The sequence below is a fragment of the Mus musculus genome, chromosome 14 (genome assembly GCF_000001635.26).
Source record: "Mus musculus strain C57BL/6J chromosome 14, GRCm38.p6 C57BL/6J".
In the NCBI taxonomy this organism is placed as follows: domain Eukaryota; kingdom Metazoa; phylum Chordata; class Mammalia; order Rodentia; family Muridae; genus Mus; species Mus musculus.
The window spans coordinates 51,363,781-51,381,604 of record NC_000080.6 but is presented as its reverse complement, the minus strand read 5'-3'; the positions used below and the strand labels follow the sequence as shown (position 1 = coordinate 51,381,604).

The following is a 17,824-nucleotide window of genomic DNA, read 5'->3' as shown; positions in this document are numbered from 1 at the left end:
ACCCTGTCTATCCTGGGACTTACTCTCTATACAAGGTCATAGATTCAATTGCCTAATCCATTTTTATTTATTTACATTTTTTAATTAGATATTTTCTTTATTTACATTTCAAAAGCTATCCCGAAAATTCCCTATACCCTCCCCCTGCCCTGCTCCCCTACCCACCCACTCCCACTTCTTGGTCCTGGCATTCCCCTGTACTAAGGCATATAAGTTTGCAATACCAAGGGGCCTCTCTTCCCATTGATGGCCGACTAGGTCATCTTCTGCTACATATGCAGCTAGAGACACGAGCTCTGGGGGTACTGGTTAGTTCATATTGTTGTTCCATTTTAATTGGAAGATAGCAGGGGAGAAATCTACATGAAAGCAAAAAGGATGAATAAATTTTTAATAATAATTTGAGAACTTTATTATATCCAGAGGAAACAAAGCAAGTAAATGAGTAAAGATTTTATGGAGAATGAACACAAGATTGGTAGATATGATATTTCTCTACATCACTAGCAGAATCAGTGAGAGTTATTCCAAAACTAGATACATCCACTGTAACCCAATAACTGGAAGGTATGTACCAACTTAATGTTTGACAGAATTCCTGAACAATGTGTTCAGATATATGAATCCTCCCTGACCCTTTGGACAGAATTTCTGTCTGGTCTTAATAAAATGATGTAGATCTTGGGTGCAAAGATGCATTTGAGCATCCCTACACTGGATGTCAAGATGGAGAAGATCTCCACAGCAACCATGACCTAGCCCTTGGTGCTATGGGAGACAAGGAGGAAGGTGACCCAGACACTGCAGAACACTAGCATACTGAAGGTCAAGAACTTGGCTTCATTGAATGTGTCGGGCAGATTCTTTGCCAAGAAAGCCACAGTGCAGCTTCCAAGGGCCAGGCAGTCCAAGTATCCCAGGACACAGTAGAGTGCAGTAACTGAGCCCTTGTTGAACACAATGATGGTGTGGCCATGCTCAGAGTGTTCATCAATATCAACAAAGGGAAGAGAAACTGCTAGCCAGATTGCACACAGAATACATTGTAATAAGGAACATATGGGGATAATGTGGTTGGGTGCACCTGATACCAGGAAGTTCCTCAACCTTCTTCCAGGTCCTGTGATTTGAAAGCCAGAAACACAGTGATTGTTTTGGCCAGAACTGTGGAAACAGCCACCGTGAATACAATTCCAAATGTGATTTGCTGTAAGATACAGGTTGCTCTGTTAGGATGACCAACGAAGAAAAAGGAGCACAGAAAACAGAACATGAGTGACATGAGTAATAGGTAGCTGAGGATTCTGTTATTGGCCTTCACAAGAGGAGTGCCATGGTGCTTCACAAAGACCCAAAGTACCACAGCTGTGAATGCAAAGAAACGGAGGCTATTAAGGAAGTATCCATCCCCAAGGGGTCTCCGTAGCCTAGAATGATCACGGCTTTTGGAATGCATTCGTTCTGCTCTGTGTTTGCATACTGGTCTCCTGGACAATTCACAAACTGCTCCGTATCTGACGTCGAAAGGAAAGGTTTGTTAGTGCTACTTTAGAAATTCTATTGACAAGGTTTTCAAGTGTGTTGGAAGAAGACTTGCACTGCTGCTGAGAATGAAATATGAAGGACATCACTGTACAACATTACTTTTGTTTCGTAATCTACATAAAGATTTAAGGGAAAATAAAACCAAGCATCTATTTCTTTGTTTATTTAACTTTGTTGATTTTATCATTCGTAATTTTTTCAAAAAGCAACGATTTCCTAAACCATTTTTTGGTTCTATGTTGATATAAAGTAGATTATTACATTTAGAGAAGATATATTCATAAACCACAGTGTTGTTGGATATTTTATAAATACATAACCCTACACTCAGTGTTCCCTGAAATCTTTCACTGTATCATGAATTCATTCCCTATGTCACAGTGAGGCTCTGACATCTACTGGGATAAGTCCTATAATAGCTTCTCCAGTATTAACTAGCACAAACTCACTGACATAGAAAAGACACTAAATTGAACAGATAATCTGTGTGTATGTCTATATATTTATATGTATGGGTTTATGTAAAAGTAACAGTTGCATTATTGAATTTAAGTGATTCCTGCCATAAGTCATGAGAAGAACATGGAGAATGAGAGGAAATGTAACAACAATGTTTGAAATGTAGAAAACATTTAAGAAATAAGCCCTCAGATGTATCTTCATCTGGGAAAAGGAAACAAAAGTTCTGATTATTGTTCATGAGAAGGACTACTATTCCTACTGAAGGAAAAAATACTTCTGTAGATACTTTGTACTAAGACGTCCTCCACCTTGCTTCCTTCTTCATTTAGAATGCTGAGCACTTTCTTCCTTGCCTTATCTCCATTCTTTTGGGACTCTGTGTGAATGTACTCAAGAATGCAATCAGTATTGAGATATATAACAGAGGAATGCTTGAGGAAAAGAAGAACTCAAGGAGTTGAAGGCATTTGAAGCCCTATAGAAAGAACATCAATATGAACTAACCAGTACTTCCAGAGCTCCTTGGAACTATACCACCAATCAAAGAAAACACATGGTGGAACTTGTGGCTCTATCTGTATATTTGGCAGAGGATGGCCATGTCAGTCATCAATGGGAGGAGAGGCCCTACGTCCTGTGAAGGTTCTATGCCCCAGTATAGGGGATTGCCAGGACCAGGAATGGGAGTGGGTGGGTTGGGGGAGGAGATAGGGGATTTTCAGAGAGGAAACTAGGAAAGGGGATAACATTTGAAATGTAAATAAAGAGAATAATTTAAAAATAAAAGAAGAAGAATGATAAACCAGACGGCTTTTCTTAACCAATCATACCCCATTCCTAAATTGTAATTCCCATCATGTCTACAATATGAACTGCAATCGTAATTGCACTTAATTTTTATGTTTTCAGAGGACGTTGATGTTATTTTTTGGTATTCAGAATTCTTAGCTACAACAATGCATTTGTGGAGAGCTATTGTTTGATAACTTGCATAAAAGCCTAAGAAGTTGGGTTAGATATAAGTAGAATATTTTGTTCTACCAGAGAGCCCAAGTTCATATCCCAGCACCTATATCAAATGTCTCAAAAGTGCATGTAAATGTAACTATACGGGTATTATTTGGTCATATGTGTACTTGTACATGTTTTTCTCACCATCCACACATAAGCAATTAATGTAATCAAAATATTTTATGGAAGTTTTGTGGAATTCATTGATGTAAATATTAATTATTATTTGATTTTACATCTTAGAAAAAATTCAGTATAGTTTGAAATATTATTTTCAAGCATAGTGTATGTTGGAATGTATGACTTCAAAAGACATTTGCTTGGTTCTACAACATTCATCATGAGAATAACCTCAGATTATAAGCATTAGCAACAAATGTTTTAACTGTTGAACCATCTCACAGGTATGATAAATCCTTTAAGAATTTTAATTCATTATATAGAATGAAAGGAAAAATGATTGAAAAGCTAACCATACATTTTTGCATTTTGCAAACCTAAGTAAATTTTTTAATAATAGATGTGGAAGATAATATACAGATGATGAGTCTTACTGTATATTCTACATCATGGGTCAACTCTTATCCCCTACTTCCTGGATTCATATCACATCTGGTTTTAACATGGCCCTCTGAATTTTACATACTTTAGCAGTTTCTCATAAAATTGCAAATACTTTTGTCTTCTATACTGATCTTACAGAGAACATGGATTGTGTACCTAATAGTCTCATGACCTAACCAACTAGATTTGATATTATCTTTGGTTCTTCATGGGATCATGGTGTGCAAAATTATATATAACGCAAACATATTCATGAAATATGATTAAATTAATTCTTTTAAAATCTACCGTACATATAGTTTTACAATAGATTAATTAATGGGAAAAGCTTGTGGAAAATTTATTTAAATTGCAGTTTTATTTTCTAAAGTATTTCCCTGTAAAAATTTAATCTACCCTGAATCTGAATTTGCAATGAGACAATATGTGGGACAAGGCACAAGGTGTATGTGTGTGTGTGTTTGTTTGTTTGTTTGTTTATGTCAGGATTTTATTAATGGTTTTTAAATCTATAGCTAGTAAATTAGATATGTAATATATTTTATATTTGCAGATCCCTTTTAATTGACTTTATCATCCCATTGTGGTACAAGAGCAATATATATTTGCAGGATTTATGAGAGCAGCAAATACTCACTTGTCTCGTTAGAAATTTCATTTTCAGGACAGGGGCTACAAACAAAACAGCAGGCTGCCATCCCCTTCTTCCAGAATCTTCTGAATCCAGACCACAATCTGTACTGCTCACAGAGGTTGGCATCTCAAAAAAATTAGACACATGCTGATAATGCATTTTCACTGTCTTTTATATTAGCACATTAAGGTTTCAATAAGCTTATTTTATGTACACCAAGTGATTGACATTTCACTCTGTCCATTATTTAATGGTCAGCTATGAATATTGGGAATATATTGCAGTAAAGTTCTCCAACCCAAATATGCCCCGGGAATGAAAACACAACACAGTTAATATGATTACATGGAGTGCACCTAGATTGTGCAGATCTACCGCTACATTACCATCTTCCACAGCTTGGGAGACCCCTTAGAACTTGCAGTTTCTCCAGACCATGTGCTTCTGCTCTGCTTTTCTCCTTCATCCTACTCCTCTGTGTCCTCTTCCATTTCCTCCTTCTTCTCTCACCCTCACCTTCAGCTCCACGTTCCCTTTTATTTGCCCAATCTTCAGATCTCCTTCATTTTACAAATTAAGATGGGAAGCAGGTTTACAGGAAATCACCTGAGTGCTGACTCATTCCTTCTTCACAACCACTCACAGAAGAATGGAATTAACATAAAATATAATTAGCCCCAGGGCTATCCACAACAGGAATACATTGAGAAAATGCTGGATAAATTCTCAATGCCTAGTAATTCAGGAAAAAAGCTGATAGTGAGCTGAATGCAAAACTACAGAGATTATAACCTAATTTTTTTTTTTTTTAGCTAATCATTTTCAATTTGTCAATAAGTACTGTGAAGAGATACAGGGTAATTTAATCGAGATATTTCCTCAGCTAACACTAGCCTTTCCTCATAACTTTGAAGTATTTTCTTAATTTTTAAGTAATATAGGAGTCCCCTGTGGACACTAGAGCCAGGAATTAGTGTTCTTTTAAGATCTGTACTTTAGTTCAAGGCTCCAGATATCCATAGTTGTCTTTCTATGACTGTAAGCCATACATCGATTCACCCCTTCCTCCTCACTTTTCTTATGATCAAAGTTCAATTTAAGCAACAGAGAAGCAAGTTAATATTTGAAGACATTTGAAATAGGAAAAAAAATATGTCCTTAAGAATCAGATAACAAATATGGTCTTGTATAAATTAGCGTTGCAAAGCATGAAAAACTGTTTACAAAAAAGACAAAACAAAACAAAACAGTGGAATATGCAGGCACTGGTATAATGTTGGAAAGGATAAATAGATATGTAATGACCTTGAATATAGAGTGTTTCCTGGGGTCAAATGTTCTGCAATGGCTGCAAATACCGTGGAAAAGCTCGGTAAAATTAGATTGTTTAACGTTAACTGAAGATTTGGAGAATTGTTCCTACATTTTTGTTATTTTTGAAACAAGGTCTCACCAGGAAGTATCAGTAGATTAATGTTTCCAATGAAGGTCAGAATTCATTTTCTCCTTTTCCCCCCATCATTTTCTTTAAATATGTTAACACTTTGTAATAATTTAAAGGCTATTTTGAGTTAGATTAAGGAAAATTGGCATACTTTTCTACTTTATGTTAATTTATTTTAAGGTAGCCTATCTATATCACACATGGCTGGTTTGTATTCACAATATATGGCTCTCTGGCAAGAAAAAGACAGAGATGTTCAGGCCTCTGCCTCTAAAGTGCTTGGATAAAAATGTGAACCAACAAAACCACCTGACACCACTTCTAGTTTTCATGGATATCTTTCTCTACAGGAATTATATAGTACTATCAATAGGTTTGTGAAAGAAAATGTTTTCACATCAATATGTGTTCCTTCTCTTCTATCACTTGTTTTTTTTCTTTGAAATCTGAATAAATGTTGGGCTTAGATTTGAGTACAAAGGTAAACAAAAAATTCTCAACTGAGGAATGCCGAATGGCTGAGAAGCACCTGAAGCATAGCTCAACATCCTTAATCATCACGGAAATGCAAATCAATACAACCCTGAGATTCCACTCACACCAGTCAGAATGGCTAAGATCAAACACTCAGGGTACAGCACATACTAGTGAGGACGTAGATAAAGAGGAACACTCCTCCATTGCTGGTGGGATTGCAAGCTGGTAAACTACTCTGGAAATCAATTTGGTGGTTCCTCAGAAAATTGGACATAGTACTAACTGAGGACCCAGAAATACCACTCCTGGGTATAAACCCAGGAGATGTTCCAACATGCAATATAGATACATGTTCCATTCTGTTCATAGCAGCCTTATTTGTAATAGCCAGAAACTGGAAAGAATACACATGTCCTTCAACAGAAAAATGGATACAGAAAATGTGGTGCATTAACACAATGGAGTACAACTCAGCTATTAAAAGTGATGAATTCATGACATGCTTAGGCAAATGGATGGAGCTAGAAAATATCGTCATGAATGAGGTAACCCAATCACAAAAGTACACACATGGTATACACTCATTGATAAGTTGATACTTGCCCAGAAGCTCAGAATACCCAAGATACAATTTACAGACCAAATGAAGCTCAGGAAGGAAGACCAAAGTATGGATACATTGGTTATTCATAGAAGGGGAAGAAATATAACCATAGAGGAGATACAGAGACAAAGTGTGGAGCAGAGACTGAAGAAATGACCATCCAGAGACCACCACACCTGGGGATCCATCACACATTCTGTCACCAAAGCCAGATACTTCTGTGGATGACAACAAGTACTTGCTGACAAGAGCCTGATATAGCAGTCCCCTGAGAGGCTCTACCAGTGCCTGACAAATACAGCAGCAGATGCTCACAGCCATACATTGGTCTGATCACAGGGTCCCTAATGCTAGAGAAAGGAACCAAGGAGCTAAAGGGGTTTGCAGTCCCATAGGAGGAACAACAATATGAACCAACTAGTAACCCCAGAGTTTCCCAGGACTAAATCACCAACCAAAGAGTACACAGGGTGGGACCCATGGCTCCAGTTGCATAGGTAGCAGAGGATGGCCTAGTCAGTTGTCATTGGGAGGAAAGGCCCTTGGTCCAGTGAAGGCTCTATGCCCCAGTGTAGGGAAATGCCAGGGCCAGGAAGCAGGAGTGGGTGGGCTGGTGGGTAGGGAGAGGGGGCAGGGGATGGGGGGGTTTCAGAGGGGAAACCGTTTGAAATGTAAATAAAGAAAATATCCAATAAAATGGGGGAAAAAGGAAAAAAATAATATCCAATAAGTGAACTTTAATTTTAGCTGTTTCTACAAACATTTCCTCCTTTTCCCCTTGTCTCTGCCCCTCTTTCCAGTTCATCCTCAAACTGGTTTTAATTTTCTGTTCCTTTGTGGCTAATGTTTAACTTCCTCATGTTTTGTTGTTCAGTCGTTTAAATTTCAACTTCTGAGAATATCAAGTCTCGTATCCTTTGAAAATCAAGCCAAATTGTTTCTTTATATTCAGTTTTTTTATTCTTTATATAATTTAGATTATAGTTCTTTATGTATGGTAAACAAAAACATTTGGAAAGCAGCTGTATACAGTTTCTTGGCTGTTTATGAGACTTACATTGACACTTAGTTGGATATGGCTGCAAAATCAAATTATACATTTACTACTTCACTGAAATTTTTGCATACTGTAGTGGTAACATTGTGGCTCTCTTCAACTATGGTCCTAGGAGCTTTCATTAACTGGTATAATGAATCATAAATATTATAATGTCCACACATTTTCCTTCTTTTACACTATTGCTTGATCAATAAAAGGAATGTTTTTTATGTTTGAATTTTGGTACGATTCTTCATAGTACTGGTTTTTTTTGGTTTTTGGTCTTTGTTTTTGTTTTTGTTTTGTAGAATCAAAGAAAAGGAAGCACACACCCAAACACACATGGAGAGAAACATATATGCTACAATTAGCAATTTCATGATACCTGAAATTAAATTGTATGATTGTGTACATGAGTGATTCCAAATGTCTAACAGAGAATTCCTTTAGTGGAAAAACATCTTCATCAAAGATGCTGGGTATAAAATCATCTCAAAAAAAAAAAAAAAACCACTGCCTTTCTTTTTCCAAATATAAAAGATTTGTAGAAATTAGACAAAATGTTTTTACCATACAAATTGCTTATTCAATAATATCAAATTTCTTGATATTACTTTAAACAAGATATGTATGAAGAATTGATAAGTCTCTGAAAAAAGGTATTGAGCAAGGTATCAGAAACCCTAATTTCTTAGTCTGTTTATCCTTTGTGTAGAGGAAGACAACACTGATTTGTTTGAAATAATTTTATATCCAGTCACTTTGCTGAAGTTTTAAAATCAGGTTTAGGAGTTCTCTGGTGGAATTTTTGGGGTCACTTAAGAATACACTCATATCACCTGCAAATAGTGATATTTTGACTTCTTTCTTTCCAATTTATATCCCTTTGATCTCCCTTCTGTTGTCTAATTGCTCTGGCTAGGTTTCGAGAGTGTGGGCAGCCTTGCCTGGTCCCTGATTTCAGTGGGATTACTACAAGTTTCTCTCCATTTGGTTTGATGTTGAATTCCTGATCTTTCCAAGACTTTTATCATGAACAGATGCTGAATTTTGTCAAATGCTTTCTCAGCATTTAATGAGGTGATCATATGGGTTTTTTTTCTTTGAGTTTGTTTATATAGTGGATTATATTGAAGTATATATGTATATTGAACCATTCCTGCATACCTGTGATGAAGCCTACTTGATCATGATGGATGGTCGTTTTGATGTGTTCTTGGATTCAGTTTGTGGGAATTATATTGGGTATTTTTACATCAATATTCATGAGGGAAATTGGTCTGAACTTCTCTTTCTTTATTGTGTCTTTGTGTGGTTAAGGTATCAGAGTAACTGTGGCTTCATAGAACGAACTGGGTAGAGTACCTTCTGTTTCTGTTTTGTGGAATTGGTATTAGGTCTTCTCTGAAGGTCTGATAGAACTCTGCAGTAAATCCATCAGGTCTAAAGGTTTTTTTTTGTTTTTGTTTTTGTTTTGTTTTTGGTTGGGAGACTATTAGTGACAGGCCCTATTTCTTTAGGGGATATGGGACTGTTTAGGTTATTAATGTGATCCTGATTTAACTTGGTAGCCTGGTATCTGTCTAGAAAATTGTTCATTTCATCCAGGTTTTCCAGTTGTATCCAGTATAGGCTTTTGTAGTAGGATCTGATGAGTTTTTGGATTTCCTGTTTCTTTGTTATTGCTCCCTTTTCATTTCTGATTTTGTTGATTTGGATACACTCCCTGTGCCCTCTAGTTAGTTTGGCTAAAGGTTATCTATCTCGTTGATTTGCTCAAAGAACCAGCTCCTGGTATTATTGATTCATTGTATAGTTCTTTTTTGTTTCTACTTGGTTGATTTCAGAATGAGTTTGATTATTTCCTGCTGTCTACTACTTTTGGGTACATTTGCTTCTTTTTGTTCTAGAACTTTCAGGTGTGCTGTTAAACTGCTAGTGTGTGCTCTCTCCCATTTATTTTTGGAGGCACTCAGAGCTATTAGTTTTCCTCTTAGCACTGCTTTCATTGTGTCTCATAAGTTTTGGTATGTTGTGGGTTCATTTTCATTAAATGTTAAAGTCTTTTTTTTTTCTTTATATCTTCCTTGACCAAGTTATTGTTGAGTAGACTGTTGTTCAACTTCCTCATGTATGTGGGCTTTCTATTGTTTTTGTTGATATTAAAGACCAACCTTAGGCTGTGGTGATCTGATAGAATGCATGAAATTATTTCAATCTTCTTGTATCTGTTGAGACTGTTTTGTGATGGTCAAATTTGGAGAAGGTACTGTTTGGTCCAGAGAAGTCATATTCTTTTATTTTAGGATGAAATGTTTTATAAATATCTGTTAGATCCATTTGGATCAAAACTTCTCTTAGTTTCACTGTGTCTCTGTTTACTTTGTTTCCCCAATCTGTCCATTGATGAGAGTCAGGTGTTGAAGTTTTTTACTATTATTGTGTGAGATGTAGGGTGTGTTTTGAGCTTTAGTAAAATTTCTTTTGTGAATGTGGGTACCCTTGCAGTAGGAGCATAGATGATCAGAATTGAGAGTTCTTTGTTGATTTTTCATTTAATGAGTTAGAAGTCTCTTTCTTTAACCTTTTTGATAACTTTAGGTTGAAAATTAATTTTATCTGATATTAGAATGGCTACTTCCGCTTGTTTCATGCATCCATTTGCTAGGAAGATTGTTTTCCAGCCTTGTATTCTGAGGTAGTGTCTGTCTTTGTCACTGAGGTACATTTCCTGTATGCAGAAAAATGCTGAGTCTGGTTTACATAAACAGTCTGTTAGTCTACTTATTTTTATTGGGGAATTGAGTCCATTGTTGTTAATAGATATTAAGTTATTGTTGCTTTCTGTTATTTTTGTTGTTAGAATTGGAATTATGTTTGTGTGGCTATCTTCTTTTGGTTTTCTTAAAAGAAGATTACTTTTTTGCTTTTTCTTAAGTGTAGTTTATCTCCTTCTGTTGGTCTTTTACATCTATTATCCTTTGTAGAGCTGGCTTTGTGGACATCAATTCTTTAAATTAGGTTTTGTCATGGAATATCTTTCTTTCTTTATCTATGATTAACAAATATTTTGCTGGGTATAGTAGCCTGTACTGACATTTGTGTTCTCTTAGCATCTGTATGACATCTGCTCAGGCTTTAAGAGTCCCTGGTGAAAAGTGTGTTGTGATTCTGATAGGTTTGCTTCTATATGTTACTTGACCTTTTTCCCTTACTGCTTTAAATATTCTTTCTTTGTTTTTTTTGCATTTTGGTGTTTTGATTGTTATATGATAGGAGGAATTTCTTTCCTAGTCCAATCTTTTTGGTCTTCTGTAGACTTCCTGTATTTTTATGGTTATCTCTCTCTTTAGGTTAGGGAAGTTTTCTTCTATAATTTTGTTAAAGATGTTTACTAGCCCTTTGAGTTGAGAATCTTTGCCCCCTTTCATGCCTATTATCCTTGGGTTTGGTCTTCTCATTGCATCCTAGATTCCCTGGACGTTTTGGGTTAGGATCTTTTTGCATTTTGGATTTTTTGACTGCTGTGTCAATGTTTTTTCTGGTATATTCTACACCTGAGATTCTCTCTTCTATCTCTTGTATTCTGTTGGAGATGCTTGCATCTATGACTTCTGACTTTTTTTCCTAGGATTTCTACCTCAAGTGCTGTCTCCCTTTTTTATTTCTTTATTGTTTCTACTTTGGTTTTTAGATCTTGAATGGTTTTATTCATTTCCTTCACCTGTTTGGTTTTGTTTTCCCGTATTTCTTTAAGGGACTTATGCATTTCCTCTTTATGTGCTTCTACCTTTTTACCTGTGTTGTCCTATATTTCTTAAGGGAGTTACTTATGTCCTTCTTAAAGTCCTTTGTCATTATCATGAGATGTGATTTAAAATCAGAGTCTTGCTCTTCTGGTGTGTTGGGGGTATCAATGGCTTGCTTTGGTGAATGAACTGGGTCCTGATGATGGCTGGTTGCCTTGTTTTCTGCTGCTTATGTTCTTGTGCTTGCCTTTTGCCATCTGGCCATCTCTGGTGCTGTCTGGTCTTGCTGTCTCTGCCTGATTCTTGACACTCCTGTGAGCTACTGATCCTTGGTTAGGTGTGTCATCTCTGGGACACAGATAGAAACCATAAGGATCATGTCATAGGCTGCTCAGCAGTTCCTGTATCTTGTGGGCACCAGGTGAGTCCCACTTGACCCAAGTATTGGAGCAGTAATGGAGTTCTTAGCTGTGATCTTAGCTGTGTTAGCAGTCCTGGGAGACCAGATCTCTCTGGTCAGAATTTGTGTATGGAGTACTGTGGCACAGGGTTAGATCAGGGTGCAGATGTATACTGGAAGTATCCATTTTAAATTTTATCAGAAAAAGTTTCTATATATGGCTTCAATATTACCAGAAATTTCTTCTGTACACATCTTTAATTTTATCACATATTTCACATACATATGTGTTCAGTTTTATCAGAATATTTTTCTATATGTGTCTTCAATTTTATCAGAAGTATATTTTACCAATGTCTGCCATTTTATCAGTAATTTTTTCTATATTTGGCCTCAATTTTATCAGAAATCTCTTCTATGTACAACTTCAATTTTATCACATATTTTTGCTAAATACCATTACAATTTATTAGAATTTTTTCTTTAAATGTCTTTCATTTTACCAAATATTTTGTTTAGATGTCTTCAAGTTAATCAGAATTTTTGTATATATATCCTCAATTTTACCACAATTTTTTCAATATATGCCTTCAATTTTATCAGAATTTTTTACATGTAAACCTTCAATTTTATTACAAATTTCTTCTATATATGTCTTCAATTTTATCTGAAATTTATTCTATATATATTCAGTTTTATCAGAATCTTTTTCTATATAAGTCCTACATGTGACGAAAAATTTCATCTATATACATGTTCAATTTTATCAGAAATGTTTTCTCTTGATGTCCTTAATTTTACCAACATCTTTTGCTATATATGGCTTCAATTTAATCAGAAGATTTTTTTCCTAATATGGATTCAATTTTTCAGAATCTTTTCTATATAATTTCTGCTATACATGTATTCAATTTTATCAGAAAATTTTCTATGTATGGCTTTAGTTTTATTATAAATTTGTTCTAAATATGACATGAGTTTTATCAGAATTTTTTCTATATAAATCTGTAATTTTATCCAAAATTTTTTTCTATAAATGTCCTCAATATTACCAGAATTTTCTTCTATATACATATAGAATTTTATCACAAATTTTATCTATATATATATTCAGTTTTACCAGAAACATATTCTTTATGTATCTTCCATTTTATCAAAAATATTTTCTATATAGGTCTTCACTTTTATCGGGAATTTCTTATATATACATCTTTAATTTTATTACAAATTTCTTCTACATTTACAGTTTTCTCAAAAATTTCCCCCTTATTTGTCTTCAATTTTATCAGATATGTTTTCTATACATGTCTTCATCATTATCAGAAATATTTTCAAAATGCATCTTCAATTTTTCAGAAAATTTTCTCTATATATCTTCAATTTTATCAGCACTTATTTCTATTTATGTCCTCAATTTTATGAGAAATTTGTTCTATATACATATTCAATTTTATCACAATTTTTTTCTAAATATGTCTCAATTTTACCAAAATTTTTAATACAAGTTAAAATTAAAACATAATTCAGATATAAAACTGTAAACTTTTTAATTTAAGAGAGATGTTAGAGCAGTGTAGCTAAATTGACAAGTTTGATAGACAACACGTTATTAGTATGTATATATCATACCTTCAATTTCATATAATTGTTCTATGTTCAATGTATATCTAAGAAAAAAGGCCATTTTAATGAGCAAACAGCAGCATGTGTTATAGATTGACTCAAATGTTATTTTTTATATTTTAGCTTGCAAAAATCACATGAGAATCTACATGTACATGACTGAGTGTCCCTGTCCCTAATTGGCTCTCATTGGTAAATAAAATGACCAACAGCCAATGTACAGACAAAAATACAGATGAACATTTAAATTTCCCAAAAAAGGGACTATGAGAAGAAAAAAATAAAATAAAAGGGAAATGCTTGTGACAGAAAATCAAGATAATCAAGCCTACATCTACAAGAGAAAAAAACATACTATACATAAATATGGGGATAGAATGGTCTCATGAGCTACCCCTCCAATTGGGTCTGAGATAACAGTGATGAAATGTAGATTAAAAATAATTCAGAAATTTGGGTGGGAGAGTATGCGAGCTACACAAAGGTCTAAAAATGCCCAGCCAATACACTGTTTAAGGCATATTAAAAATAAGACTACATGTGTGTGTATTTCATTCATGAATCCAAAATATTTGGGCATCTGTAGAGAAGACATACACACCCACTGAAACATAGAACACTACCACATCAAAAAGGCATGTTTGTCTGGACATATTCCCTTTATGGTCAAGTTTACACAATAAAATTAATTTTATGATTGGGTCTACTAAAGGTTGGCGCAGACCTTCTGGGCCCCTTTGTCTGCGTGGAACGGGTCTCTAGTCGCAGGTAGGCAAAGCGTTGGATGAAATGACAGACAGATGCACACAGGAGAGGTTGTGTAGAATCTGAATGTAATTTGTCAAATCGAGCATCAAACTTTTTATGCAGAAGAAAATAGGGAAGTTGGGTGACACATAAGCAAGGTACAAAGAGGTTACTGGATTCTTACACAAAACAGAGGAATACAAACACAGAAGGTCTAACAGGAACTACCTGGGATAGAATTCATTGTTAACAACTGGGATCAAAAAGAGCTCCACCTAATGCCACTTAATCTTAGAAGCCAGGGTCAAGGGCTTCGTGCCCTTGCCATAGTTCCTATTCTAGTCTATTGTATAGTCCACCTTCCCCCTAGGCCATTGTAAATATGTGTGTATGGGTGTAACTCAGCTATCTATAGTTCTAAGTATCTACTCTGGTTCCTCCTTAGGTCTCAAACTTCCTTCTTCCTAGATGATGGTAAATTCCTGTGTAGGGCAGTGACTTGGCTTTTATTCAAAGTGATAGTGTAGTACCAGAGGCAATTCTGAATGTCACTGAATAGGCAACATTCTTACTGAATTCCAAGGCCGTGGTCTGCTCAAGGACTTTCTAGGATGTTGTAGAACACTGGTGAAGGCTTAGCTATGTCAGAATTCAATCTTAAAAGGCACTTATAATAAGATAATACTAAAAGAGAGTACATGGATCCATACATCAGACTAACTCGAGAATAGGGTATGAGTATATGGGTTAAAGAGAACGCCAGACTCCAGGAGGTGAATTTCCGTGAAACTCTCTGCCTCGTGAGTGGCTTCCAGGTCTCTCGGCCTGTCAAGCTGACTCGACCGGAGTGCGTGGCAAAAGGTGCCATTCTTGATATTAAGATGATCAATTTTGAAGTTGTAATTAGGATTTTAATCATCAAGGGCAAAAAGTTATCTTTTCTATGATAATATGAAACATAACTATATGGCCCCCATAGCTCTTAGCAGCTATATCCTTCCCAAAGAGGGAAGGACTCTAGGAATCAGTGTCCATGCTCAGTCTTGGTGGTCATTGTCTCTCTCCAGAAAACACTTGTCTCCTGGATAATAGGGCCTGCAATCTGTGTAAACTAATGTGTTGTTGTTTGTTTCTAGGCATCTAGTCCCCATTTGGAGGCAGTCAGTTGTGGTATACTGTGGGTAATTTGGTCATAAAATAGTTTGGAAGTGGCTAAGGTACAGATAAGAACTGTTTTGGACATGTAGAATTTGAAGATTTGTTGACAAGTTTGGATACACATCTGGTGGGGAGTGTCTGGTGAGATGTTTATCTCACAGCCTGACTGACAAACCATTGAACACAAAGAATATACTGCATCCTTTGTTTATATCTCTTGGTCAGAGTGTAAAATCTGAGTTATCTTGTTTTTCTGATCTCTGTCTGCAGGCATTAACTCGAAGTAAGTTCTTGCTGAGAAGTTCCCTACCATGCTGAATCACCACATGCTGAAGGTGGCCCTGGAACTGCTTTATAACAAGTTTTCCATAGTCTCAGAGTACAATGAACAAAATTAGAGTAAAGCAGTAATGGCCTGCAGCTATTGCATTCTTACACAGTAAGACACAAATTGTGACCAGGTCCTTCCAGCTGTTGACAGAACCAATCAGACGCCAAGCATTGCAAGGGCAAGTAGAAAAGAGGTTGACCATAGAACACACAGCTCTTATCTCATCCAGCAATTTAACAACTGTCAAGACTTCTTATAATGAATGTGAGAGATGACACACTCCATTCATGGGAGAAAATGTGGGTTAACAGAGAGGGCACAATACAGTCAACAGGATACAGGGCATGATTTTACCTGTAGTTCAAATCAGTATTCATTTCAATGTCCAAGATTAGAAAAAGTTCTACCCTCTCAGCATGTATCTTCCTGATATAAAATTTCATATCTTCTAGTTTATTCATATTCTTCATATGATTAGTGATGTTGCAATTTTGGGATGATGTTTTCTCAGCAGACACTGAAGATAGATAAACACAAATGCATTTCCATAGTTGATGGACCAGGGTAGGGAAGACCATTCTGAGTCCCAAAGAGAAGGTTGAGGAAGAGAAAAGCTAGAGACAGGATTAATCACTGAAAAAGCAGAAAGGCTATATTTGAGCTGGTCTGCTATGCTATATTCTTCTTCCCAACTAGCACTTTGGTCACAACTAACACACACTCTTTAGTACAATACCCCTTGCCCTGAAATCCATAAGCTGCCTCAGTCATAAAGATTTGGGGAACATTTACAGCTCATGTCATATGTTATGCCAAGAAAACCTGAAGTTCATAGTGCTTAGCACCATCAATACCTAATCATGTGTGTTCAAACTCAAAGTGGCTGAAACCTCAACAAATGACCAGGTTAGAATCCTCCTCTGTTCTTTGCATCAGAGACTCATGTATCCTATAATAATCTAGAAGATGAAGTGCTTCAACTACTTGCCAATAAGTGACACATTGTTATTCTCATAGTGCCTTCTCAGGGAAGACTTTGACACTCTAAATGAAATTAAATAGTTCCCAGAAAAGTAGCTGCAGGCTTGTCAATTCCTGCCTCTGTCAAATGAATTGTCAGAAATTCTAATCTCTTGGTCTGTCATTAAGAAAGTCCAAGGAGCCAGGTGTGGTGGCACACGCCTTTAATCCCAGCACTCGGGAGGCAGAGGCAGGCGGATTTCTGAGTTCGAGGCCAGCCTGGTCTACAAAGTGAGCTCCAGGACAGCCAGGGCTATACAGAGAAACCCTGTCTCGAAAAACAAAACAAAACAAAAAAAAGAAAGTCCAAGGCTCCAGCTCTTAATATCTACTCAGGGAATGCTCAGCTCAAGCCTACCTGTTCCAGAATTTCCCCAACTCTGCCCAGGACTCACTGTGCCTTCCACAGAATGATTTCATTCTTCTGTTTTTACAAGAAAGGATGCCAGATTCCTTCTGCCTTGGTCTGGTCTCTCCTTGATCGCCATTCTCCCTGTGAAATTGCCTGAGCAAGCAGGAAAACATGCCTGATTGAGAACCCAAAAGACACTGAAGGAATATCCCACAAGCAGTTGTTGTAACCACAACACAAGTGACATCACAGAAGATTCTAGTTCTCTCCTAGATACAGGAGATTTTCCAAGGAAGGCATTACTGATGATGTCACTGGGAAAGGCTAAGGCCTATTTGATAACTAGTTTTCCCCAAATTGACAAGTTTCTGTTGTGCATTTCCTGGAGCCTCTCCTGTGACCTGGCAAATACCCTATGGCAAAATCTCTTTCTAAATTCAGAGATTTCTCATCTGCTTCATTAGAAGACAAGTGCTTTCGATGGGAAGCATTGATTAGGACACTGACATGCATAAGAGATTTTTGTTAGCACCCAAATCTCTAGGGACAGTGAATATAAGAGCTATTTCTCAATAAGAAATATACCACCTGAGTGAATTCATTTGACATACAGTCTACTTCCCCAGGTTTTCCCTGTTTCACAAAGGCCAATATCTTTCTCCTA

The 17,824-nt window shown here is 36.2% G+C and overlaps 1 protein-coding gene and 1 pseudogene across 1 annotated transcript in view; both read right to left on the bottom strand.

The window, feature by feature from the left end:
• The window catches only part of Gm7247 (predicted gene 7247), a 208,913-nt gene that overhangs the window by 188,378 nt on the left and 2,711 nt on the right, over positions 1–17,824 (bottom strand). The window contains exons 2-3 of the mRNA XM_030248214.1: positions 17,243–17,474; positions 16,143–16,305 (exon numbers count right to left, since the gene is read on the bottom strand). Coding sequence (XP_030104074.1) covers positions 16,143–16,305; positions 17,243–17,333 — 254 coding nt within the window. The 5' untranslated portion in view covers positions 17,334–17,474. The remainder of the gene's footprint in view (positions 1–16,142; positions 16,306–17,242; positions 17,475–17,824) is intronic.
• Vmn2r-ps110 (vomeronasal 2, receptor, pseudogene 110) lies at positions 618–4,307 on the bottom strand (annotated as a pseudogene).